This window comes from Pristis pectinata, chromosome 13 (assembly GCF_009764475.1).
Source record: "Pristis pectinata isolate sPriPec2 chromosome 13, sPriPec2.1.pri, whole genome shotgun sequence".
Lineage (NCBI taxonomy): Eukaryota > Metazoa > Chordata > Chondrichthyes > Rhinopristiformes > Pristidae > Pristis > Pristis pectinata.
Window position 1 is genome coordinate 37,476,793 of NC_067417.1, and position 27,408 is coordinate 37,504,200.

General features: G+C 39.6%; 1 protein-coding gene across 1 annotated transcript in view; it reads right to left on the reverse strand.

Moving 5' to 3' along the window:
• Window positions 1–27,408, reverse strand: part of LOC127577482 (dynein axonemal heavy chain 5-like) — a 146,682-nt gene that overhangs the window by 48,235 nt on the left and 71,039 nt on the right. The window contains 19 exon segments of the mRNA XM_052028706.1: window positions 496–649; window positions 1,430–1,560; window positions 3,230–3,402; window positions 4,089–4,287; window positions 6,375–6,598; window positions 6,907–7,120; window positions 8,166–8,288; window positions 9,372–9,506; window positions 10,183–10,325; window positions 12,232–12,436; window positions 13,791–13,967; window positions 14,380–14,621; window positions 15,524–15,670; window positions 18,852–18,999; window positions 19,253–19,366; window positions 22,104–22,238; window positions 23,526–23,720; window positions 25,876–26,063; window positions 26,155–26,333. Coding sequence (XP_051884666.1) covers window positions 496–649; window positions 1,430–1,560; window positions 3,230–3,402; window positions 4,089–4,287; window positions 6,375–6,598; window positions 6,907–7,120; window positions 8,166–8,288; window positions 9,372–9,506; window positions 10,183–10,325; window positions 12,232–12,436; window positions 13,791–13,967; window positions 14,380–14,621; window positions 15,524–15,670; window positions 18,852–18,999; window positions 19,253–19,366; window positions 22,104–22,238; window positions 23,526–23,720; window positions 25,876–26,063; window positions 26,155–26,333 — 3,226 coding nt within the window.

The window sequence follows — 27,408 nt, forward strand, 5'->3', positions numbered from 1 at the left end:
CTACTTGCGATGCTACCACACTAAAATCAGGATTTTGCTCTGTTATGCAAGTTACTTTTCTTAGCTTCAGAGTTACTGACCACTCCTGTATGTTCCAAATGACCCATAACGTTCAACATCCCAGTAACAGTGAGATAAAGGGATTGCTGCAGAAAACCCTTACTCTCTCAGTTCGGGCCTAAATTTACCAACTGCATTCATTACTCTTTGAAGGTAGACTGAACCTACATTGTTAAACAGAGAAGGCTCTGACCCAACAATTGATATTATTTCCTCGAGGCAGTTGAAAGTACAGTAGCCTGTAAAACATAGCAAAATCGTCACAATGTTTTCAAATCCTTCACATAAAAAAGGGAACTGCTGTTAGTGAACCTTTATTCAAGTATTGAAGAGCAGGTACAGGAATAAAATTCCAAAATGTTATAATAGGGCAGAAAATAATAAGGCACGCATGTCTTGAGGTTATACTGAAACAGGTTAAGGACTGCACCATACCTCTCCAGAGGAGAGAACATTGTTCAGATACTCCAGAAAAGCCTCATCCTTGATTTCATTGTCAGTAAAAATAAAGGTTACTCCATTTCCCTCCTGTCCAGCCATTTTGTACAGAGTCTTCAGATCCTCCAACAGGTCTGAGGTACTGTATGATCTGAGTATATACAAGTTATACATAGACAGCTACAGTAACTATTCTCCTACACATCAATGCTTTCTTTAAACATACTTAAAAAAATCTATTATAATGCAGTCGATTCGTCTTGTTTACATTCTTCCATAAAATGTAACCTTGTTAATTATTCAATCTGACTTTAATTAGACAGTATTATATCAATTCTGAATGCAGATTGCTATTAATATGTTGCTCCTGATACTGAAGTGGACATCCAAAATTATTTGACAGTGGCAGATTATGGAGCTCTGCTTTATTGTATTCTTGCATGCAGATTAACTTCAGAGATAAAACATGCAGGACTTTAAACTGAAAACCAGAAGGAAAATTTGCTCTGCACCCATCAACTCTTTAACAATGGGAATCACAATTCAGCACATAGCAGAGACATTTTCTCTGCAAAGTGATTCAAAAGCCCTTCAAAAAAAAATGAAAAATAGCTTTGAAGCACTTTTCTAGTACAAAAGCCACAGTGCCCTCAAGTCATTAATCATAAAGCATTTCCTCATGGCTTTAGTCAGTAAAGATTATGATTGTCCATTGAAAGTATTTGCTGGAAGTAGTAAAAGCAATTTTTTTTTATACAGTGTCTTTTCAACCATCTTAAATTATTGTGTTGTTCCATTTGCAGAGATCCATATTTTAAGGGACACACACACACACACACACACACACACACACACACGAGCAAGAGAGAGAGCAAGCAAGGGAGTGAGAGAGAGAAACCGACACATATTTATATTTTAGTTGTGGATTTACCTGGTAAGTGTGATTTGAAATGTCTGGTACCCAGCAATAAATGAAGTGAGTCTTGTAAGGCTCTGTTTACCTGACCCACCCACACCAACAAGCAGGGCATTACCCCGAGGTGTTCGTATGATGCGGGATATCTGTAAGTGAATCCCAAGGTCAAGGTTAAAGTTACAAACCTTTCACAAAGAAAAGTTGAAAGGATGATAGGTAATAATACGAGTGAGAGATGAATATTAAATACAAAATATTCAAATATGATTACTTGTACCAAAAGCAACACATTTCACTCCACAAAACTTGTTTGGTTTTCACAATGATGCCTTGATTTCAGTGACAATGTCAATATTTGCAGGTCTGCTTTTTTCTGTGTACCTGCCTCACTCCCCAGAAACATTCAGGAAAATAATTGAGTACTTTCTGTTCAGTGCACCCTTCATTCCAACATTGACGTCCATACTTGTGGTTGCAACTCCCTTCCTAAACTCCTAACTCTTTTTGTTTTTCCATTTCTCCCTCCTCTTTTAAGATCTTGGTTAAAGCCAACATCTTTCACTAAATCTTCAGTACCAATAAATCTCTTTTTAGATCTGAAACATCAGGAGATGAGCAGGGGGGATTCACAAAGGTAATTCTCAGAATGAAAGACCTTAATAATGAGACCTGAACAACTTGGGTGTTTTGGTTAGAATGAAAAAGGTTGAGAGAAGATCCAACAGTATTGTCACAGAATGCGAAATCCCAATCAGCATTGAGGAAGCCTGGTGGGTCTTATAAAGGACACAGCTTCTGTTTAATTCAGCCATGACAGAGAGGTCCTTTCTAAACTCAGGTTTCTTTCTTTTGTAGACCATAAGGGGTCTGGAGTAAGAAGGCTGGTATACCAAGTGAGCTGAAAATTGTTGGTCTCCAAAGGCTTGCAGTGAAGTCCACAACTGAAGTGCTAAGTAAACTTGTGCCATTAAGGATTTCAGATCAGGGTGGTGGCCTGGGCTAAGACATTTTGTTTTTTTAAGTGTCATTACTGGGGCTGAAGAATAGATTCAACGAAGGTTTTGTAATATCTCCTGATTCTGGCGCCAAAAGAGTCAGTGAGCGTAGGCCTGCACCATGAAAATGAGAAGCCCTCACAACATAAGCTCAGTTGGAGTCGTCCCTGGGTGCTAGAACCAAGGAATTGCTGAGGTGGCACCCATTGAAGTTCTGTAGCCCTGATGATGCTGTTAACCATCAACAGCAAATAAAATCTGACAAACCTCTGGGGGGTGGGGTGGGGTGGGGTGGGGTGGGGTGGGGGGGGTAAAAAAAAAACAAGCAAATTTAAACCATGCAATAAATGTCAAAATGATTAGTATTTTTATTCCGGTGGGTTGGCTGGAGATACATGTTGACTAGTACACTCAGAGAACTGTCATGCCCTTCTATGAATTGTGCCATGAAATATTTTATGTCCACAGGAGAGAAGAGACACGCTTCAGTTTAATCTCATCTAAACCAAAACAATGCCAACAGTGCAATACTCCCCCAAGCATAGCACTTAAATAGTAGAGTTGGTTTTTGTGCTTGAGTAGGTTTCAGAAGCAAGGGAGTATTCTCACTGGGCCAAGGCTGAACTTTAAAATCCAAATTCAAACTAACCTAATTCACTGCTTTCAAAACTGCCATCAGTTTTCAACAAATAATATCAAAACAAATCAGTTTTCAACAAATAATATCAAAACAAACTCACATATAAAGCACAAGCATACAATGCACAGCTTGAAAACTAGGAGTGAATTATATTGGGAAAATGAATTAGTCCTGCCCCACCTTGACCAGGTGAATTATGGCATCCTCAAAGAAGACCAAGTCCAGGTGCCCCCCACGTACAGTCTCATTGTATAGGAATATGAACAGATTCAGTCTCTCCTTCAAGATCTCCAAAGATTCGACAGCCTCGTACACTTTTGGCATCTCATATTCTGTGTCCTCTGGTTCCTCTCCTGGAAAACAAGTAGACTGACTTGATTGCTCTACAAAGAGCTCGCCCAAACTTAATGGGCCAAGTGGCCTTCTTTGCTGTAATGATTCTATGCTTTTTTGATTTCATAAGCATAGACAATAATAGCGGAGTTCCATAATTACAACTTTTTCTAATGGAAACACAGCAGACCATGAACAAACAAACTGTGGGGAGTTTCAAACACACAAAAGTGAATTGTGAAACTCAGGCAATACAAATAAATCTGCATTGGGTTCAAAACATTGAAAACAGATATAAAGTAGAATTTAAAAAAACTAATTGTTTATCTCAGAAATGCAATTACAGCTTTTGAATTGTCAGCAGAAAAAATTCCAAGTTTGCAAATGTTCAGTTCCAATTACCCTGATGCTAAGCCAGCTACGATCACCACAGTGGTAAATCAGCTTGAATTATCGTTTTTTTTAAAAGCCTTTCTCACTACTTCTCTTAAAAAATGCAAGGTGCAAAAGAGAAAATAAGTGAGGAGAAAATGAATCAAAGAACCAAAGTATCTCAAAAATAAAGAATAGTGTCAAGCAACAGTCATGGTTGTAATGGTAATTGTGATCAGTCACACAAATGACAGAAGCTCAAAATACTCAAAGTCAGTGATCCGAACATGTGGTACTTCCTACATACGAATCAACATGCAAATAACATCCTGACCTGTGGCTTCGGGTGGGTCACGCAAGAAATCTACAAAGAAGTTTTCAGACTCCGCACTGATGACATCCCTCACTTCATCCCCAAATTCTTCAGCAGCAACATTCATCAACGTTTTATCGAACCATTCACAGTCCTCGGAACTTGTAAAGCGATCAGCCACCACTCGGGTACATTCATGTCGCCAGAGCTTCAGAAGAATCTATTTAAAACAATGTTTCCAAAGTGTCACATTTGACATGGGAGTTAAAAGAAAGAAGATTTGCAAATCTTTCAAAACCTCGGGAAATCTCAAACTGCTTCACAATCAATGCATTCTTTTTCAAACGGTTACTGCACACAAACACAACATCCAATTTCATGCAGTACGATTCCACAATTTGACTAGAGCCCAGCTCATTTGTAATTGGCAATATTGGTTGAAGGAAGCATTTTGGCCAAGACATGGTTCTGTTTTGAAAGTTAATTTGCCAGCACTGTGGTAATGTGTCAACCTAGAATATATGCTGAAGTTCTGGAGAACAATAAACCTGCAACCTTCTTACTCAGACGCAAGAGTTCACCTCTGTGTGTGTGTGTGTCAACAATTTCTTGACATCAGCTTATGTCTGCATTCTAGAACTACTTGGAATATACACAACTAAAAACTTGGCTTCTTTTAAGCCAACAAGAACACATACAGAGCTAGTATTCTAAGCATGAGGTTGGCAGTAGACTCTGAACTTTAATGGCTCTGGTAAGAAAAGTTCTCTCGGATTTAAATTCCTTCTTCAACTGTGGAGTTTATTTAGTTAGACGAGAAAGAAAATGGACCCTAGTGCTCAGGTCTTCACACCCACACAAGTCTACACACAAAATATTCAAGTCTGTTATGAATAAATTCAAAAACAAGCAATAAAAATTAGGACGTTTAGGGGTGAGTGAATAACAGGAATTTTTTGTGCACGGCACTGCTGTTTGTAAGAAGGGAAGATAAAGAAAGTTCTCGCATTTATAGAATGTTTTGTTATATCCTCTAAGTATCATAGAACATAGAATAATACAGCATGGGAACAGGCCCTCTGTCCCAGGATGTCTGTGCAGTCCATGTTGCCAGTTTAAACGAATCCTATCTGGCTGTATGTGATTTGTATCCCTCTGCCTGTTTGTGTGCCTGTCTAATTGCCTCTTAAACATTGCTATTGTATCTGCTTCCACCACTTCCCTGGCAGCATGTTCCAGACATCTACCACTCTGTTTAAAAAAAAACTTACCTTGCAAATCTCCTTTAAACTTTCGCCCTCTCACCTTAAAGCTATGGACATTTCCACCCTGGGGAAAAAGACTATGACTATCTACTCTCTCTGGGCCTCTCATAATTCTATAAACTTCTATCAGGTCACTCCTCAGCCTCTGAAGCTCCAGAGAAAACAATCCAAGTTTGTCCAAACTCTCCTTATGGCTAATACTCTCTAATCCAGGCAACATCCTGGTGAACCACTTTTGCACCCTCTCGAAAGCCTCTAAATCCTTCCTGTAGAGTGATGACCAGAACTGCACACAATACTTCACTTTCAGGAAGGTACAGACTTGTACCCCAAGATCCCTTTGTACATCAAGGCTCCTAACAGCCCTGCCATTTACTGTGCACTTACCTCTTACATTTGACCTACCTAAGTGCAACACATCACACTTGTCCAGATTAAACTTCATCTGTCATTTCTCCACCTATATTTCTAACTGATCTATATCCTGCTATATCCTTTTACAACCTTCCTCGCTATCCACAACTCTCCCAATTTTTGTGTCATCTGCAAACTTACTAATCAGCTCACCTACATTTTCATCCAAATCATTTATACACATCACAAGCGACAGAGGTTGCAGTACTGATCCCTGCAGAACACCACTGGTCATAAACCTCCAGTCAGAATAACACCCCTCCACCACTACTCTGTCTTCTATGGCCAAGCCAATCTCCTGGATCAGCCTACCATAAGCGGCCATGTCAAATGCTTGACTGAAGTCCATGTAGACAACATCCACTGCCCTATTCTCAATCATCTTCATCACCTTCTTAAAAAAATCAGTAAAGTTAGGAAGATATGACCTCCCCCACACAAAGCCAAGCTGACTTTTCCTAATGTCCATGCTTTTCCAGATGTGAGTAAATACTTTCCCCAAAAATTTTCTCCAATAATTTCCCTACCACTGATGCAAAGCTCACTGATGTATAATATCCTGTGTTGTTTTATAGTCAATTAGTTGCCTTTGAAGCACAGTCTCCATTGTTAATGCAGAAAGTTTTACCTCTTTACAACGAATGACCTCTGCTGTGGTGTTGAGCATGCCTTGCCAGATTCTGGAGAGGTCCCGTAAATTGAACACATAATGAAATTTGGCTGGTGTAGGAAGCATTTTAACTTTGACAATTTGCCAGAGTTTGCGTGTGATGGGAACAAGTTGAGCTGCCAAACCCGTAACCTCCTCAGTAAACCCTCGTTGCTTGCAGAAATGTCCCACTGCAATCACTCCTGCAACCAATAGATGATTTCATAACAGAGAAAACACACCTAATTAAAGTGCACTTTTGAAAGCAACATTTCTTAGCTTAAAAAAATAATTCACTCCCAAACTAATTTTAAATATTGAACAAAATATTTTGAACATTGACCACAACCAAAATCCAATGTCCCCTTTCAAATTTCTAATCCTTGCTGTGAACGTAATATTATTTTGTAAATCATATTGAATACTTGTTGATAAAATTTATAAGTTTTAATTGTGGCAATATAGCAATGTTATTTGTCAAATATTGCAAATCCATTTGGGCCTTACTTACCAAAGACTTTATCAATGGAGATGTTTGAAGACAATGTGCAGTTAAAAATGGAGAAATGCCTCTTCAGCCTTTGAGGAATATCGTTCCGTCCTCCACCAGGGTGGATCATTGCAGCAATAAACTGCATGTCCACAATATGTGTGAACTCTCCTGGCTTCTCCAGGTTATAGAACCCACTCTGTTCTATCAGCTGCCTCAAAATTTCATTGGTTACCTTGGAGCATGATAAAATGTTATGTTACCAACTTTTTCCTGTTACCACTTTATTCAATTTCAGTCCCCCCACCATACAAGGTTTCAATTTCAACAATGCAGGAAAAATATTCTCATCTTATTATGTTGATAGAAATCCAAATACTATTAAGTGTAAATAATAATCCTTGCTATACAACCGTGTAAAAGCGTATCAAAATACATTTGTTCCACAGTGCTGAAAGAGTGTTATGAACTCCAGTTGCCTGGAATGAGAACAGTTTTAACAACAGTCAGGAAGCCTGACATCATCTGGAAGAAAGCAGCCCACTGATGGGTAGATCATCCACTATCCTCGGTATTCACTCCCTCCACAACCAGTACACTATACTTGCAGTACGTACCATTTATAAGATGCACAAACGCAACTCGCCAACACTTCATAGATTCATAGAGTAATACAGCATGGAAACAGGCCCTTTGGCCCAACTCATCCATGCTTATCCTGTCTGCATGCATTTGGCTCATATCCCTCTGAACCTTTCCTATCCATGTACCTGCCCAAATGATTTTTTAAAATGTTGTTAATGTACCTGCCTCTACCATCTCCTCTGGCAGCCCACCACCATCTGCCCACCACCATCTGCCCACCACCATCTGTGTGAAAAACTTGCCCCTCCGATTCCCTTTATACCCTTCCCCTCTCACCCTAAACCTACGCCCTCCAGTTTTTGGCTTGCTTACCTTGGGGAAAAGACTGTAATTATCTACCCTATCTATGCGTCTCATGATTTTATAAATCTCTATAAGGCCAACCCTCAGCCTCCTTCACTCCAAGAAAAAAAACAGCCCGGTCTATCCAATCTCTCCTTATAACTCAAGCTACTACTCATGCTAAAAAATATGATGATGACACATAACCACCAACTCTGACCTGGTCACCTGGAGCCACATATTGGAAAATAACTACATAATTTAACCAAATGCAATTTTGTCAGCAAGTCAACAAGATAATTACAAGCTGATACAAAAATTGACAAAAGAAATGATGGAATATTTTTTCTTACCTGATCACCCCACTCATTAATAATAGGCATGTTTATATCATCTATAAACACAGTCATTGTTTTTCCAGCTTGAGGTCCATAAACATTTCCCATCCTTTTGTCCACATAACTTTCAATAGTTCTCTGGTTAAAAAGTCAAAATACGTAGAGTTAATCTGAAATTTGAAAATTCTAATGGACTCTTTGACTGCTTAGAATATCATCTGAAACCCTTTGAAAATGTCTGATCCCATATCCATATTTAACATGGAACTTGCTCCAGATTCCAGCATCTGCAATCTTTTGTGTCTCCATTTCAGTTGGAACGGAATGACTTTTGATCCTCTTTGGAGAAACTTATCTCAAATCAGCCAATCAACTTAACTTTAAAAACAAAGTTGCTGACTAAAAGAGAGGCAATGGAATGAAATCAGAGAGCAATTATGAGGCAGTCATTGATTCAATAACAACAAACAATCTGCTGGAGGAACTCTGCAGGTCGAGCAGAACCTGTGGGAGGAAAGGAATTGACGTTTTGGGTTGAAACCCTGTATCAAGACTGATGTAGGGCTTTGATCCGAAACGTCAATTCTTTCTCCTCCCTCTCCCCCCACACATCCCACTCCCTCCCAGATACTGCTCGGCTGCTCGACCCGCTGAATTCCTCCAGCAGGTTGTTTGTTGCTCCAGATTCCAGCATCTGTAGTCTCTTGTATCTCTGTTGATTCAATTAGTTTGTTACATGAATTCCATTTCAATTAGATTCAAGTCTTGTAATTCATTCTTGCATTCTATACATTACTGTGCTTTCAACAAAAGCTGTAGCTCACCTCCTTATCACAGAAACAAAGGGATACTTATGCAAGAATATGAATAATCATGGTAACTTTACTGGAGTTACAGCAAAAAAATGTGCAATGGATCACCAATACATTTAATGTTCAATATTCTCTCAGTATCTTCCTTACTTTCTAAGATAATTTAAATAATAAATAAATCTATTTTATTCATGAAACAGTTTATAGAGATAACAGGCATGATTAGTGTTCTTCTTTGAAACAGCCTCTCTGGAACCTTCTATCTATCCCCAATCATAAGCCTGCAGATAGACACATGAAACAATTCTTCATGTGGTGACAGCAATAAAAGGAACAATTATTACCCATGGACCCATACTACATATATTAAATATGTCAAAAGTGCATTCATTTATTTGTTACTCTTTACCTGAAACATTAGAGGTGTTGTGGCTGAGGAAAAATTAAGGCTTTTTGGCAGGTGACTCTCAGTGTTATATTTGGACAGGTAGCTTTTTATGATGACGGTCTTAGCAGTTCCTTGTTCACCTGTCAAAAGTACACCCTGTGAAAAGAAATCAAAAAGTTATCATCACTCAGAATTTTCTCATAGCCTTGGAAGAAAAATGGCCATAAGAGGGTTATGGAAATGAACCATGTGCTGGACATGTCAGAGTTTTCCTGCAGGGATCAAGAATGGCAAAAATTCCTCAATGAAAATGGATAGGCAAGATGGCTTCCCAAGTCAAAATTCCCACGGTTACCATCCCTCGGTGGTCTGGATACTGACATGAAATTGACATTCAGGATATGAACTACTACTATTGGGACTCAAAAAAGACCTGAGCTAAGGGTTGAAAGCCTCTAAAATAAGACCACAGCATGTAGTTTTACATTGACTTTTACAGAACTTTAGCTGCATTCTCAAGTGTAGCTCAGCTGACTTATGCACAGCCCATACATACAAACGAGCATTTGGTAGACTGGTGGGATGGATTTGCCTGCTGTGGGGCTGCAGGCATCTTCTGCCACCTGGGAACGTGGTTTGCAGCCCTATTTCCAACTTGCAAACTGCCCAGGTTTCAAACAGTTCACAGGAATGGAACCCTACTGTAAAGTGGGAAGGACCTGTATTATGATTTTTAACCAGTGTTAATTTCCTATGCCCTATTGTATTTACCTTCCCATATAACGTTTAATTATTACAAACCAACCAACAGTCTGTAGTAAGTTTGAAATACCTTGTGCTGTTTAGCAACAATATGAATGAGAAAATTAGTCCTGACATTGTCAACATTTGGCACAAGGATCGATCCATATTCTGGAATGGTATCTACTGGATAAATGTACTCCTCTACTTGCATGCTCCAGTGTAACCAATTCCCTGTGATACACAAAAACATAAAAACAAAGAAAGCAGGAGTTGGAGTAAGCCATTCAGCCCTTTGAGCCTATTTGCAATTCAACACAATCATGGCTGATCATCCAAGTCAAAGATACTGTTCCCCATTCTTTAACCATAAGGATGACATCTCACTCCTTCTTGAATATATTTAATAATTTGGCCTCAACTGCCTTGTATGACAGAGAATTCCACAAGTCACCTGTCATTGGGTGAAGAAATTTCTCCTTATCGCAATCCTAAATTGCATACCCCATATCCTCAAGGTTGTGAATCCTAGTTCTCGACTTCCCAACCATCAGGAATATCCTCCCTGCATCTATGTCATCCAGTCCCATCAGGATTTTTTGAGGGTGAGGTCCCCTTTCAATCTTCTATACTCTGGTGAATTTCAGCCCAATCCTGCCAATCTCTCTTCATACATCAGACCTACCTTCAATGCAAGAATATCCTTCTCTGGATAAGGAGACTATACTCAATGTGTGATCTCACCAAGGCCTTGTACACCTATACTAAGGCATCCTGTACGTCCTCACACTATGAAAGCCAACGTGCCATTTTTACTATGTAAACATCTTTAAGAATTGCTTTACATAATTTAACATTAACACACAACTGCAAAGAAACATTTGATTGCAATTTTTTTAAATGGGAAGTAAGTTATTTCAATTTTACTGTAACAAGTCTGCTGAGCAACCTGAAAAACTAAAGCAATTGCTAAATGCATCACCAAGATTTACCATAAAGATGAATGAGTCATCTTTTGGCACTTACACACACTTGATACTACTTATTTATTGTCAACTTTTATATATTCAATTCAGTTGAATATATTGAACTATTCAGGAAACTAGCTTACCATGGAGTAACAGAGGACAAAATGAGGCAATTCAACCTGTAATGTCCGCATGGACGCTTTAACATACCAATTAATCCCTCTCACCATCTCTTTGCTCATATTGCTACAACATTTTTCTCCTTCGAGTATTCGGGTGTCAGCCTTGTGAAGATTACCACAGAATATATTGTCACTGCACCACTGGATCATGCATTTCAAATGTTAAGCACTTAAGTTTTTCATTTTAATGCCTTTGCTTCTTTTGCCAATGACCCTGAATCCGTGCCCTCAACTTAACACTTCAGCCATTGGAAATAGTTTCCCTTCATTAGACTGTCCATCTTCATCAACACAGTCAAATTTCCCTTGAACTTCTTCTAAGAAAGATAATAGTTTTCAGAATGAATCTGAGAGTTTATAAAGATTAAATATAAAATATAAAGATCTTTTCTGTTCATAAAATGCTCCTCTCTGCAATCACTGCCTGAAAACTTCAGGAGCTTAATAAGATGTAGCTTCCATTCACTTCTGGTGAGGAGCTGCAACATGGGTCAGATTTTGCCCCATTTGCACAGAAACTATGTTCACAGCTCCATCCTGATTCTTGGAGAGTAGCAGGTTTGCACCACTGGTGGGAGGTTTCTCAGGTTCTCCAGGAATCCCATCCTTTTTTTTCCCTTTGAAAGGTCTTGGTAGAAGCATACTAGTTGAAACCTGGCCTTAAGGTCATACCAAAGACCTCAGAAGCTCATTAAATTAGGACAACTAGCCCCACATTCAATGGAGGTGGCTGTTGTGGGAGACAAAGAATTAAAAAGAAAAAAATGTTCAGTCTCTTTGGTGCTCTCAGGGATAGAAGGCCATTGCAGCTTGGGCAAGGGTGAGGCCTTAACCAGGACAAAGACCTCTGATACACCCTTGTAGCAGCCAGCTACCCATTCTAGGTCGTTAACCCCATCAGAGCACAGTAGGATTTCCAGGCCATTATTATCTTTCATGTATTCCAGATTTATCTTCTCCTCACCTGCTAAAGCATTAGAAGTGACTCACCATTGGGGTCCACAAGGTAGTCAAACATTGTTTCTTCACCAAGGCAAGAAATTTCCGGCATATCTAATTTGATAGAAGCATGATTTCTCAGCCAATATTCCATCTTTCTTCTATCATCCAGCTCTAGAGTGGCACCAACACTCCACATGAGGCCAAAGGTAAATAACCGTTCCAGTATCTGTCGGTTGATCTCACCAGTCTGCTCCTAAAATGTCATGATACAATGGAGATTAGTTTCAAATTTAAAAAGAGACGCACTAACATACTCACTGTGCACCAATTCTAAAACTCCAAGGTCACCCATCCAACCATTCCTATTAAAATCACAAACTCCAGTTGGCCATATTAAACACGAGTGCCTGCCTCTAACAGCCCCACTCCTTCAGGAGGGCCTCATACCCCACATCTCCTATATTTTTGATAATAAATACATGATAGAGTTCAAAGGCAATAAGATGAAAAAAAATTCCCTTAAGATTTTTCTCATTGAATGATCGCAGTGTCCAGAAAATTTATCTTTAATCTCTGGAAACTCTAGGGCCATCCTGAAGGGTTGACAACACTGCTGTCCAGTTTACTATCACAATCATCAGTAATTTCTATTAACAATAGAAGCAGTAGGCTTCTGTAGTAACATACCAGACTAAACTTCTATTGATATAAGTGAGCAATAAACATTCATTTATGAACAGGTGAACTTCTTAACAGTTTTAACAATGAGAAGATTAACTCCCGTAAAGGATACTTGATTTATTTTTGATAGTAATACTTAGTGCTTCAGAGCTACATCGTTCTTCTGAAATAAGAGCATAAATGTGCTATGAACGAAGAAATTATAGTCATCCACTGCTACACAAAATTTTGAGCAAGATCAGCGGGCAGTTCTATGAAATTTTATGCATCATTTTAGCTCAATAAGATGGATATTTTGCTGGACTTTGGATGTGCCATTTTCAGAAGGTTCACCAACACCCTTGGAAAGTTGCTGATCCGTTTCCACATAATGGGATGATTTGACAGGCACCAGAGCATGGTCTCTTTAATCAAACAATTAGTCTTCACGGGGTTTAGATCAAATGGTCAGTACTGAAACTCTTGTTACACTGAGTTGGCTACTTCCAGCAGGCCATGTTTTTCACATGCCTGAAACCAGACTGTTGAAACTATCTGTCATGGGAGATTATCAGGCAGACAGAGAAGAAGATTCAAGGATGTCCTCATAGCTTCCTTGAAAAATTGCAACATCCCCACCAACATCCTGGATTCTTCCTTGAAGAAATGCAACATGCTCACCACAATGACCACTCAAAGTGGAGGAGGAGCATTCGGAGTGGTGTTGAGAACCTCAAGGTCATACAGTGGAAGCAGACTAAAGTCCTGTGTAAGCAGTGGAAGGAGGACACCACCTCACAAACTACCCATCCCATCAGCCACTACCTGCTCTACCTGTGGAAGAATCAGGGACTTCCACACGGGCCACATTAGCCTCCTTACAATCCACAAAACCAACTAGAAGCAAGGCATATTCTATCCAGATAGACAGCCTAAGAAGAAGATACCTTGGGTGGTAGAAGACCTTGTAACATATTAATACTCTGCATAATGACAAAAGCTTCGAGCATCTCCATCTTTTGATTTAAGGACTGTATGCTAAAGTGATAAAGCTCTGGGAACACAGCTGCATACAACTCCTTGAGAATTTCAGCTTCATGTTGTGAACGTAACATTAACCAACGCTGTGAAAAGAGAATAATAAAGTTCCATGTACAGTTATTGGATTCTTGACAACAGAGAAGAGCTTTATATCATATTCTTACATTTTTTCCTGCATCGGTCAGAAAATTAAATCTCTTAAAGACCCTCCATGCTTACACAACTTCCCTCATTATTACAAAAACTTTGACCAATTTCACAGAGCTTTGTACAATATACAATGACATAAAATAAAGATAATCTCTGTCAACCTATCAATAGAATGCACAAGCCCAACTTTGTACTTGTACAAGCATTTTTGGATTTTCACATTTAAAATTGAAATAATAAGCTATATATGTTTAGTACAAAGACAAACATAACCAAGTTTTTCATCGTTCTATCTGTATGCCTCAAAAGGATTTTCTGATTACTGTTTAAGTTGCAGTCACTAACCTCCAAAATAGGCCTCCAGTCAAGTACAGAGGAACTCATGTAAACCATCCCATTCCTGGAGACAGTAGCAGGAGAAGCATTGTCAATGTTATGAGGCTCAAAAACTATCTTGCAACTTGAGGCCATTGGAATACGATCTCCATTTGCCAAAGTGAGAGTCTTATTGTCATCAAGGACAGAATTAAGGTTTTCTATCCAAATAGCATCAACAGGACCATCCAGTACCAGCCAAATACTTTCACCTACAGCATTAATATAGAATTAAGTGAACAGAATACTTGATAACAATTTCAACAATGTAACAGTAAGGCAAATAACTGCTGGAATCCTTACAATTTTCTTAAATATGGATGCTGCTTTATTTCCTGGAGAAATATTTGTGCTGGTAATACATGAGTTAAAATATTAATGTTTCTATAGAAATGAATGATTTTCATCTCTTTAGGCAAAATTACATAAGAGTATCAGAAGTAGGAGCAAGAGTAGGCCATTTAGTCCCTTCTATGTGCTCGGCCATTCAATTTAATATTTTGCCTCAATATTATTTTCCGATACTAATCCCAAATCCCTCAATATCCAAAATCTATCAATCTCTTTCCAGAATAAACTCAGCAACTGAGACTCAACAGCCCTCTGAGTGAATAATCTCTGGTCTGAATGGTCAACTGTTCTTTGGGGGCAAATCACACCACAACCCCTCCATCCAAGAACCAAAAAGGAGAGAAGGGCAGAGACCCTCTGCATATTTTCTCTCTCTCTCTCTCTCTCTCTCTTTTCAGCTACTCTATTGCAAGTTTCCCTTGGTAGATGGGGCTGGACAAAAGTTCCAGACAGTCCTTCAAAACTAGTTACATGAAAAGAGGCAGGACAGCACTATCCACAATGTTCTGCCACTCTGCATTCTCTGCACTGATTCCATTGGATCCACATCCTGACATTCTTATCCAATACAAAGCAGCCTGAAAAAATTGAGGTGCACAGAATGATGTTTGATATGATCTGGGACTTAAAAGAACACTTACAATGCAATATAAATACACTTTGCTCAGTTGAAGCAGAAATTTTAATTTATCAACTAGTCAAGCTTTTCCGTGCTTCATTCTGGTGGGAGATGGTGATTCTGCTTCCCAAGACATTCTCTTACCTTTCTTGGCCCTAAGAGTTTTTCTCCACAATACTGAAAATATTCCATCAGTCCAGTCATTGGTGGCTACATCTAAACGGCCAAACATCTGAGCAGCTGTAATTGCCTTGGGGTTCATCCGCATCTCTCTGTGAGGCTGACCACAATCTGGATAGCAAAGGTAACAGGTTAGCTTCAAGAACTTAAGGAAGCAGTTACTGTCTTCCAGCAGTGGTAGTGACGATGTTACAGGTAAAATAGAGCAGGCATGTTGGGAAACTGACTGACCCAAGTCATAAGACTAAACTTTCTCCCACTGGGGCTGGATTAAATTCCAGACCATGCTGATGTGTCTGCAAATATCTTCATTTTACTCTGTAAAAATACAGAGTGAAATAAGTTTGACAGCTCAAATCAGTTTCTTACAGCAATAAGTTAACAGAATTTAACTTCTTCATGATTCAGTACAAGCCTCAACAGAATGATCAATGTGGAGATAAAATAAGGCATCTCAATCGCATAATGGAGGGGACTCAACGCTATGTCCACGTATACTGCACGAGACTAGAACCCATAGCTAACTGAGTGATGAGCATTAGGAAAGCATTCTACTCATGTACCAACTCAGCTATTGGTATGGACAATAAGACATATTGAAAGAATTTTGGCAATTTTTCTTGTTCTTGAGGATCTAGCCATCAATGTGTTGTTGAAGTGCTTCAGTGAAGTGCCTGGCTTCTGTTGCTCAGAACTGTGGAAAACTGACTGTGAGGTACAATGAAATGTTTCTTTAGATCAATCTCTGAAAGTTTGCTCCTGGTAGATTGGAGGGACTGCCAGAAAACAGACAGGTGGACCAAAATATGTAATCAAATCTTGCTTGCTTACCTTGGTGCAGGAAGAACACAAATTTTTCTTGAATAGGATTATAGCATCCAGCCAGCTTTGAGTGTGTTGGTAAGTCAATTAGTTGCTCAGCAAAGAGGGAAAAGTGAGAAGGTTTACAATTTTGAAAATCCCTGGCACAAAGCATTACTTGAAGTAAAAATGTGTTTCTTAGAATAGATGTTTATTGTGGATTCAGAAAATAGTTGAATTGATTACAGTAACAAACACAGGAATATCTACCATAGCACAACATGGGAGAAAGTGAGTTTGATGCTTCTCCAATGCTACAATGAAGGCTTCACTAAAAGGAGAGATGTGATTTATCTGGTGGAGACCAGGAGGTTCGGCAGGCACACACTCCGAAGGTGGTGGGAAGCATTAGCTTAAAGGTGAACACTCACAGATAAGCAGTGAGAATAAAGTGCTGAAATATCTTCATTGACACACATTTTCAGGATCTGGGCATCACCAGCAAGGTTGGCATTTATTGCCCATACTTAAATGTCCTTGAGAGGGTGTGGTGAGCCATATTCTTGAACCACCAGTCCTTCTGGTGAAAGTATTCACATAGTGCCGTTAGAAAGGAGTTCCAGGACTTCGAACCACAAGTGATGAAGTAACAGCCATACATTTCCAAGTCAGGGTAGTGTACGACTTGACAGGGAACCTGCTGCTGGTGGTGGTGGTCCCATGCACCTGCTGTCTTAGACCTTCTTGGTGGTGCAGGACATGGATTTAGGAGATGCTGATGGATTGGCCTGTGTGAATAACCCAGTGCATTTTGTGGATGATACACTCGAGCCAACATGCACCAGCGGGGTAGGGAGTGAACATTTAATGCAACTGATGGAGAGCCAATCAAGCGGGCTACTTTGTCCTAGATGTTGTCAAGCTTCTTGAGTTATTGGTGCTTCACTCATCCAGGCAAGTGGAGAGTATTCCATTGTGTTCCTTGTAAATGGTGGAAAGGCCTTGTGCTGTATCAAGAGGCGAATCACAGAATACCCAGCCTCTGATCTGCAGCTGTAGCTATGTTACTTATGTAGCTGGTTCAGTTGACTTTCTGGTAAATGAAGGTCAAAGGTGTGTGGTTAGACTATGGTTGGTGATGGTCACTGCCTGGCACTTCTGTGGAACAAATGTTACTTGCCACTCATCAGCCCACATTGTCTACATTATGCTGCACGCAAGCATGGGCTGCTTCATTTGCTGAGGAATTGTGATTGAAATTGAGCATTATGCAATCATCAGCGATCATCCCCACTCCTGACCTAATTTTAGAAGGAAAGGCACGGGTCAAGCAACTGAAGATGTTTAAGCTCAGGAACATTGCCCTGAGGAATTCCAACAGTAATGTCCTGGACTGGGATGATTAACAATCTCAACTATCTTCCTTTGTAGGAGGTTTGACTCCAGCCACTGGAGTGTTTTTCCTTTGATGCCCATTGCCTTCTGTTTTATTTATCATATACAGTATCTGTCCATTTTAATTTGCCTATGACCTCAGGAAGTTTGTTGCCAACCTCCTCATTGCTTACCACGTTCCCACATTTTGCATCCCCTGCAGGTTTTCAACATTTGCTCTGAATACCCTCTATGAATACATACTGAAAAGAGTAGTGATCCTAATTTGATCCCTGGAGATCTCTATATTATACAGATTTCTGATGTGAAAAAAATAAAATGGATGTTGTCCCATTCTGCATCCATCCAGCCTTTTCCTTTTATTCCATTGGGTTTTACTTTTGATAGATCTATTGTGAAAATCTTCCCGACTTAGCGTAAGCTCTTAAGCTCATTTTCTCTGATATGCTGTATGAATTGTGGTGCGATGTTAAATAGCTTTTCTGCACATTCCTATTCCTAATCAGTGTTGAGGAAAATATATGACAGAATCAAATAGTGTTCCCAAATGTATTCTTTTATGTTTGAGTGTATCATAAAGTTCCAGAGGAAAAAAAGATAAACCTGGAAACTCTCTACTCAAGCTTCCTCCAGGAGAAAATAGAGAGTTCTGGGGGGTTCTGTTTGAGGGTGATGTGAACTCTCACACATTTCTTAAACATGACTCATGGCTTTTTTTTGCTTATGGATTATTTGCCCTAATAAATTCTGCACCAGGGTTGAAATTATTCTGTGCAAGATGAGATGACAAAGTTAAAACGAGTTTTTATAGAATTCATAGAATCATAGAGCCATACAGCATGAAAATAGGCCCTTCAGCATGAGAACATTTTGAGGAAAGAAAATACGAGCTGCTAACCATGATACATAAGCCAGTGAAAAGCACCAGTTACACAGCAGGTAGATACCAACACCATCAAGTTCATTTTTTATTCATTGCACCGTCATACATTAACATTTTAGTGTCCATTGATTACCTTTTCTAAGTTAATGTACCACATATTACTAATAACTGCCATAACAATTTCTTACTGGTTGGTAATATATCAATTCCTACCTGTCATAGCCTTCATGAGGGTGTGAATGCAGGTCGTCTTTCCAGCACCACTTGGGCCCAATGTCATCATACCATGTCGAACACGCTGAGTTTCAAATAACTGAATAACCTTCAGTTTCCAGGGTACATGTTTCACTAGACCTCCGTCCTCAATCTGAAAAGGTTTATGGTACTTGAGTAATTCCTGTGCTCCAATTTTCTTGATAATATTTATTTTCAATACTTAAAAAGTTGAAACCCTTCAAATATTTATTACTCCAATTCCTCCAATTTTGTTCCCTATTTGGAACTTATAATTGTGTCATTTCCAGTGGGTTCATTTAGTTTTTGTTCTCTGTAAGAGAATATTATGAAAAACTACTCTAATGCCCTTGTGAACTATTTGAATTTATGTGAATGACCAATACCTGTTTGTCAATAGCTGCTTCAAACTGTGGATACCTGGCTTTATCCAACTGAATGCCAGGAAATAAATCCTCTATCAGGCTCAGGAACAGTGGTTCATCCTCATCAATCTAGAACCAGATACCAGGAAGTGAGAAAGAGTGAAGACATGCTTTAATAACACATAGACAAGTCCCATGCTGTTAAGAAAATTTTCAGATCAGATACAGCAGCTTTAAATAGGAAAACAAACTACAGGCCAGTTGTCGCTCAAGGCTTTAGGTAGAAAAAAAACAGTAAAGATAGTGTAGTTGTTAATGAATGCTTTTTGGACTAGAGGGGTATAAACCTTTTTCTGTATCCTTTCACAATCATACATTCAAATATTCAGAGTATATTTGCACAACAAGTTGTTCCGAAATGCCATATATATTAAGTTGGCCACAGATTGTTCCCAGAATCTTTTGCATGAAAATGTTATGGTTTGCTCACCACTTATACAAAGTGATTATATGTTTTCATACATTCTCTCCCTCGGCCACTTACCTCTGACCAACATCCATTGATGTAAACAATGATTCCCAGTTGCAGATGGAATTTAATCCAGAAAAGCATGAGGTAATGCACTTTGGAAGGTCAAATTCTGTTCGGACACATCGAGTAAATGGCAGGAACCTTGGGAGCTTTGATGTACAGAGAGACCTTGAGTGCAAGTCCATAGCTCCTTGAAAGTGACGACACAGGTCACTCTCCATACACACGACTGTGTGGCTAAGCACAGCTCCAATGCCATCTTCAAATTCACCAATGGCACTACAGTTGTTGGATAAATCACAGGTGGCAATGAGTCAGCTTACCGGAGCAAGATAGGATACCTGGCTGAGTGGTGCCACAACAACCACCTCTTGCTCAATATCAGCAAAACTAAAGAGTTGATTGTTGACTTCAGAAAGGGGAAGGAAGGCGAACATGTGCCAGTCTACACTGGGGGAAATCGGCAGTTGAGAGAGTCAGCAGCTTTAAAATTCCTGGGCATTAACATATTGGATGACCTGCCCTGGGCCCAGCGTATGGATGCAATCATAAGGAAAGCGCGGCAGCATCTTTACTTTCTTAGGAGGTTAAGGAGGTTCGGCTTGTCACCGAACACTCTAACAAACTTCTACAAATGTACTGTTGAAAGTATCCTGACTAGTTGCATCATGGTCTGGTATGGTAATTCGAATGCGCAGGAACACAAGAAGCTACAGGGAGTACTGGACCCTGCCCAATACATCACAGGCACATCCCTCTCCACTAATGGAAGTATCTACAGGAGGCGCTGCCTCAAGGCGGCAACATCCATTATCAAAGATCCCCACCATCCGGGCTATGCCATCTTTTCACAGCTACCATCAGGCAGAAGGTAAAGAAGCCATAAGTCCCACACCACCCAGTTCAAGAACAGCTACTTCCCTTCAACCATTCGGTTCTTGAATCAACCAGCAAAACCCTAATCATCACTACAGTTTAGCAACACTATGACCACTCTGATCACTTTGCACTAAAATGGACTTTGTTTTCTTTGTTCTAATTGTGTTTTTTTCTTGTAAAAATTGTATATAATTTACGTTTTTCTCGTGAATGTTGCTTATATTATGCTATGTGCCTGTGATGCTGCTGCAAGTAAGCTTTTCATTGCACCTGTGTGCTTGTGCACATGACAATAAACTCGACTTTGACAGGTGGATAGGATAGTGAAAAGGGCATTTGGTATGCTTGCCTTCATAGGCTGAGCACCAAGTATAAGAGTTAGGCTGTCATGTTGCAGTTGTACAAAGGATTGGTTACACCAGTATTGTTTATAATCCTGGTTACCACACTACAGGAAGGAGGTGGTAGAAGAGAGAGTGCAGAGGAGATTCACCAGGATATTGCCTGTTACGAAGGGCTGTAGTTATAAGGAGAGATTGGATAGGCTGGGTTTATTCTCACTGGAACACAAGAGACCGAGAGGTGACCTTAGAGAGGTTTACAAGATTATGAGGGATATAAAAAGGATAGACAGTCAGATTCTTTTTCCCCAGGGAAAGGGAGTCTAGAACTAGTGGGCACATGTTTAAGGTGAAAGGGGAGAAATTTAAAGGAGATCCGAGGGCTAACATTTTTACCCAGAGGGTGCTGAATATTTGGAATGAGTTGCCAGAGTAAGTACTGGAGGCAGATACTATTACAATATTTAAAAGGCATTTGGACAGGAACTTGGAGAGCAAAGGAGTAGAGGAAGAGCGGCCTCATGCAGGCAGATGGGATTAGCATAGATAGGCATCATGGTCAGCATGGACGAGGTGGGCCATAAAGGCCCAGTTATGTACTGTATGCTTCTATGATTCCATACCCCTCTCCTTCCCCCCACCCCCCAATGTCAACATTCCCCTTGTCAAAACGGTCACCTTCAACCTTTCCATTACCTCTTACTACCAGGTTTTCTACAATCCTATTTTTCTTGACAAGGTCCTCAGATGTGGCACAGCCTTCCAGTCACATGCACAATTCTCCTTCACTCCTCAGGTTAAACCCTTCAGGCCAATTTTCTCCCAGCACACAAGCTAAAGACAACTTTGGCAAGAATCACCAAGATGCTCTCTTAAACTGCGATGCACCATACTTCCTTTTTACTCAACAGAATTGACCATTCCATCTCCTTCAACGTCGCTCCCAAGGGCCAGCTCCACGTATGCATATCAATTGCTCAAACATCAATGTTGCACATTGTCATTTCAAGATCATAGTATATTTGCATTTAAAACAGAAAAGCTACTTTATAGAATAAAAGGGAAAACCTTCCTCAAAGTGCAATTAAAACAAATAACTAGAAAACTGAATAACCAGCTTGGAGAGGTTCATGTCTCGAAGGACTCCCATAACTATCGTAGATTCAGTATCTTCAGGCCTGGCCCGCTTGACGGCGCCGAGCGTTCGTAAAACAGACAAAATATTGCGGAGTCCAAAATCATAATGCACCTGAAACCGACAGTAATGATAATGAGGTAGAGAAAGCTTGTAGTGAAATTTAATAAACAATCTGTTTCTGTGATCTCAGTTTTGTAGATTTATAAAATAAGGCTTCTAAAAGTTCTGCTGAATTCTACTTTGATCAAAAGCAAAAATTTGCAGAAGCTGGAGAGCTGAAACAAAATCATTCATCTCCCTAAAATTTCACCTCCTCCAGCAGTTCGGCTGAGATTAACAAGTCTTCATCGCCCTCTCTCGGAGGGCACCATCAACTTTTGTGTCTCGTTCATATTCCTTTGTCCATTAGAATCTCCAGAGCCCACTGCTGGCTGGTCCATAGTTACCAGTCTGATCTTTCACGGTTCTTGAACAAAAGTGTTACATTGACAACTTTCCAGTTCTGTGACACAATCCTCACATTCTCATTTTTTCCTAACAACACAGGAGGCTATTCTGCCCATAGAGTCTATACTGGTTCTCGGAACATTCTCCTCAATCCCATTGCCTTACTTACTTCCCTGTTATCCATTCCCTCTCAGGTGCCCTTCAACTCCTCCCTGGTTCTCCTGCTACCCACCTACACTTTTACAGCAGCCATTTAACCTACCAGCACATCACTGGATGTGCAAGGAAACTTGAGTACCCAGGGGAAATCCATGCAGTCACAGGAAGAATGCACAAATTCAAATGCAGACAGAACCCAGGTTCAAGATTTAAGCATTGTCACATGAGCTATGCAGCAACAGCACTAACTGCTGTGCTACTTTGCCACCCATTTCCAAAAAATGTCTCAAAGGTTATTGTCAGAGCGACAGCTTTTTTCTTTGTCTTCCTTTGATAAGCCCGGGTACATTCCATCAGTACCACATCCTCATCGCTGGCTATCCTAATTGCTCCAACCCTTTCTCTTGTGCTCATTCATTCTCACCACTCAAGTTTCTTATGAAAATCAAGGCATGAGACTCATTTGGTATCTGCCATTTCTTCATTCTTTATCATTTTCAATCATTCAAGTTTTTAACTCAGTTTCTTGCACCTGTCTTGCTAAACAAGAATTCCCTTTTGCCAGTTTAATTTAGTCCTTTGATTCTTTTGTTTCCCCTCTATACCTTCATCCTCCCACTGAAATCCTTTTGTATTTTTGTGTTTGGACTGGGCCGCACTTTTTAAGATTTCTTGTTAAATCTCATTTTAATTTCTCTGCCCATCAAAGGACCACCAGCTTCTCCTGTGCCACTTTATTCTCAACAGAGAAACATGTAAAGTTTTCAAGAGTTCAGGCTGGCACACACACACCTGCTTGGAAAGCTGCTCCTCACACAATTTGTAAAGCATAAAGAACTTGCAAGCAAGGGTGACATTGTCTATGAATCCACAGCTTGCCAGCTTGACACGGATAATGATCTGACGATCAGGCACCATCATTGCCACTGACCGAAAGTTAATCTTGAGATTTTCGGGAAGTTCCTGCCTCCCGGCATAACCTGGATTCTATTAAGTGAAAGAAAATCTTTAACTATTAGTTAAATTAGAACTGATATTTCCAGATAAATATTTAAGTATATTGTATTCAATTGTCAAAAACAGATCTTTAAGAGTCACAGTGACTTGTTGTTTGAGTTCCTTTACTGAACCCTATACAGTTTTATCCATCTCATTTAAGAGAGCAATGGACTTAATCATTACGCCCATGCACTTGTCCACACACGTAGCATCAGTAGGCACATACATGCATGGATGAAAGCATGTGAGGGCTAGAATCCCAATCTCATAGAAAATATTTGAAAGTTGCAGAGTGTGGTGTATGTGTATTGCTGTGGGGCTCTTGTATACAATTATGTGTAACTGTTTCTTCATGGTTGCTCGGACCACTATTAGCTTCAAATGCTCTGTTACCCAGTTTCATTTCAGCTTCGAGAGTCAACTGTCAGAGTAAAGATGTGTTCCCTTGAGGCTCCAAGTTCAAATTAGTTTATGTTATATTCCACAGAACAGTTACAACAATCTCCTAATACACTACATTGGCAACAATGATGGGATATCTCTTATCATACAAGCTGATAGATGCAACTGTCTATCTTGCCGAAGTGAGACTGACAAATCTGCACCTTAAGAAAGTGTGACAAATCAGAAGTGTGAAATCCTTGTTACCAAAGCAAGAACCAACTTCAAAACACTCTGATGAAGCTGAAGGCCTCAGGAAAGATTTCCAAAAACCAAACAGGAATGGAATCCATAGAACAAAGCTTTATAGGAGAGTCAGTAGAGAAAAAACAGCACAGGAACAAAATGATCCAGTGTTAAATTGAAATACAAAGGTGAATTCCACTATCCTGAAAGGGGGCAAAGAATTCATTAACTGTGCAGGTTTTTCCCAAAAGGTCCAAACAAGTAAGTGTGTCCACCAGGATGTCAATAAATATGAAGTTGATGATCATCATTCATGCAAATTACAGGAAGATCCTAAGGGCGTGCCCTCATTAAAGCAGTGGGCATACTAGAGCAAAGTTGAGACACAAGACAAATTGATATAACAAGAAGATCCCAGGAGGTTAAGAAACCTGTAATGTGCCTTAAAGTTATAAATAGGTATATAAATTGATGAATGTAACTAGATCTAAAAGTTCATGACCGATATATGTTAACTTACTAGTGTATATAAGTTCTTAAGTTTAAAGTGGATATATTCATCTATCTGTACAGGGTTGCAGTTCTTCCTTTTCTTTTAATTGGGAAGCAGTGTCGTGTATGTACAATGGTTTATTGCTTGAATATACAAACCCATTATGTATAACTGTTACTTTGATGGGGTTATTATTAATTTAAGATGCTGTGTCGCATGTCAAATTTAGCAACATTGTATATACTGTGCTTCAGTTTAGTAGATTGATTGTCACAATAAACATGTTCCCTTGATGCTCCAAGTTCAAGTTAATTTATGTTATACTTCACAGTATAATTACAAGAAGAACCCAACACACTAAGGAGGTGCAGTTACATTCTTTGTAAAACAGATTTGGTGCTGGATTTACACTGTTTGGCCAAGCACAAACAATAGACTTCCACAGTGTGGTAATCCATCTAATCCTGTCAAATGGATTTTCTCTTATCACAATGTGATTTTCACCTACACACATCTCCCCATTGGTAAGGAAATCCTACACTGACTGTGGAGTGGAAATCACTTTGTATGCATACCAAACCCACAGTTTCCCACTAACAGCACAAGAAATAAATCAAATTGCAGCAAATGCATTGATGTGAACCAAAAGCAAGAGTACTTTGGCTTGTCTTGCACACACTTGAATCAGAGTGTTTAAAAATCTTTTTAAATGAAGCTTTACATTCAATTTTATCTTCATAATAATCCACTCATGATTCTTTCTGCTTATTCCTAAGAGTTCCGCTAAACACAGTCTCCAATATTGAGTTTGAAGAAAATATAGTCCTCAATTGAATCATAGCATTGGTAGATATTCAACTCGGAGTACGATCTGTATGATGAATCTCAACGTTGGATTATCTGAATGTAGAAAATGAAATCCCATCTTGATAATTCAAATCTAGACCATTTCCACCCTATCAAATACTTTCTTTTTCTCTAAAGCATAATGCTGATAACTTCACAAAAGTGATGGATTCTCACCATTGTAAGAAAGATACCAAACTCTGGGTTCATTTCTAATGTGTCATTGTCTGTGAATACAAAACTCTTTCTGCGTTCCTTCTTGCAAGTCAGGACAATGGCGATTTGCTGAGCAGCCACTGAAAGCACAGGCAAGTCTATCCGATTAAATTCATCAAAGCATCCCCAAGAACCTGACAGGGACAGTCCTAACACAACAAGTAAAAATAGTTTTGATTAGTTCAGTCTCATTGTGCAACTGTTAACTGCACAAATCGGACATTTTCTTCTATTTACTACCTTTGAAGATTCGACCAAGACCTCGGAAGTCCATCTGGTCCGAACAATTGAAGACCACCACGTACTTGCCCAGGCATTTGCCCATGTCTTTGACAGTTTCAGTCTTTCCTGTGCCAGCTGGGCCCATGGGAGCACCACCCATATTCATTCCAATAGCCTGTGCTAATGTGATGTAGCATCTAGAAAAAAATATTCACAGTGCAATTGAATTAAAAGCTGGTTGCTCTCAATAGAAAAAAAATTTAATGAGATAGACTATTAATTACTGGCAGCAGAAAAAAAGATAGAACAAATCAAACACCAGACAAATATTTTGTTTCATAATTAAAATAGTGGCCTGCAATTCTCTGCCATGGCAAACTGTGTCCCTGGAGTATTAGGCCATTAGTGCAGTCAGATCATCTAATGGAAAATTTACAATAATACTCCCCACTAGTAACAGCAGCAAGTCAAAAGTGGGACAGGCAATGGATAGCAATGTGCAAAAAGCAACATTTACAATGTAGCTCACACGTGCCCAGGCCTGGGACAATCAGGAGATGACGCAGCATAGACTCAATAGATCAGGGGATAATCCTGTGTCTATGCTTCAGAAGAATGAGAAGTGATTCACTGAGACTTGCTGAGAGGGTTTAGTAGAGTAAATACTGAAAGACTGGTTTCTCTCGGATAATCTAGAATTCGGGGACATAGTCTCAAATTAAGGGGAATTTAAAATTTAAATGAAATTTCTTTATTCGGATGGTTGTAATTCTTTGGAATTCTTTACCTCAGAGGATTGTGGATGCTCTGGTGTTCAGTTCATTCAAGAATGAGATTGATAGACTTTTGGGCACCAAGGGAAATAGAGGATATGAAAAAACTAAAAGACTGCAGACTGGAGACACAAGAGATGCAAGATCTTGTAATCTGGAGGGAAATAAAATCATAAACTGGTGGAAGAACTCAGCGGGTCAAGCAGCATCAGTGGAGGCAAAGGGATGGTCGATGCTTCCAGTCAAGACCCTGCATCAGGACTGCTAATATACACCTACAGATGCCAGAAATCTGAAATAAAAAGGAAAATGCTGGAGAGACTTAGAAGGTCAGACAGCATCCACAGAGAGAGAAACTCTTTGCAGGTACTGCCTGATCTGCTGAGTATCGCCAACATTTTCTATTTTTATTTCAGAGGACATGAAAATCAAGTGATAAAAGGCCGAGGCACAAAATCACTGCGATCTCATTGAATGGGGAGCCAGAAAGCCTACTCCT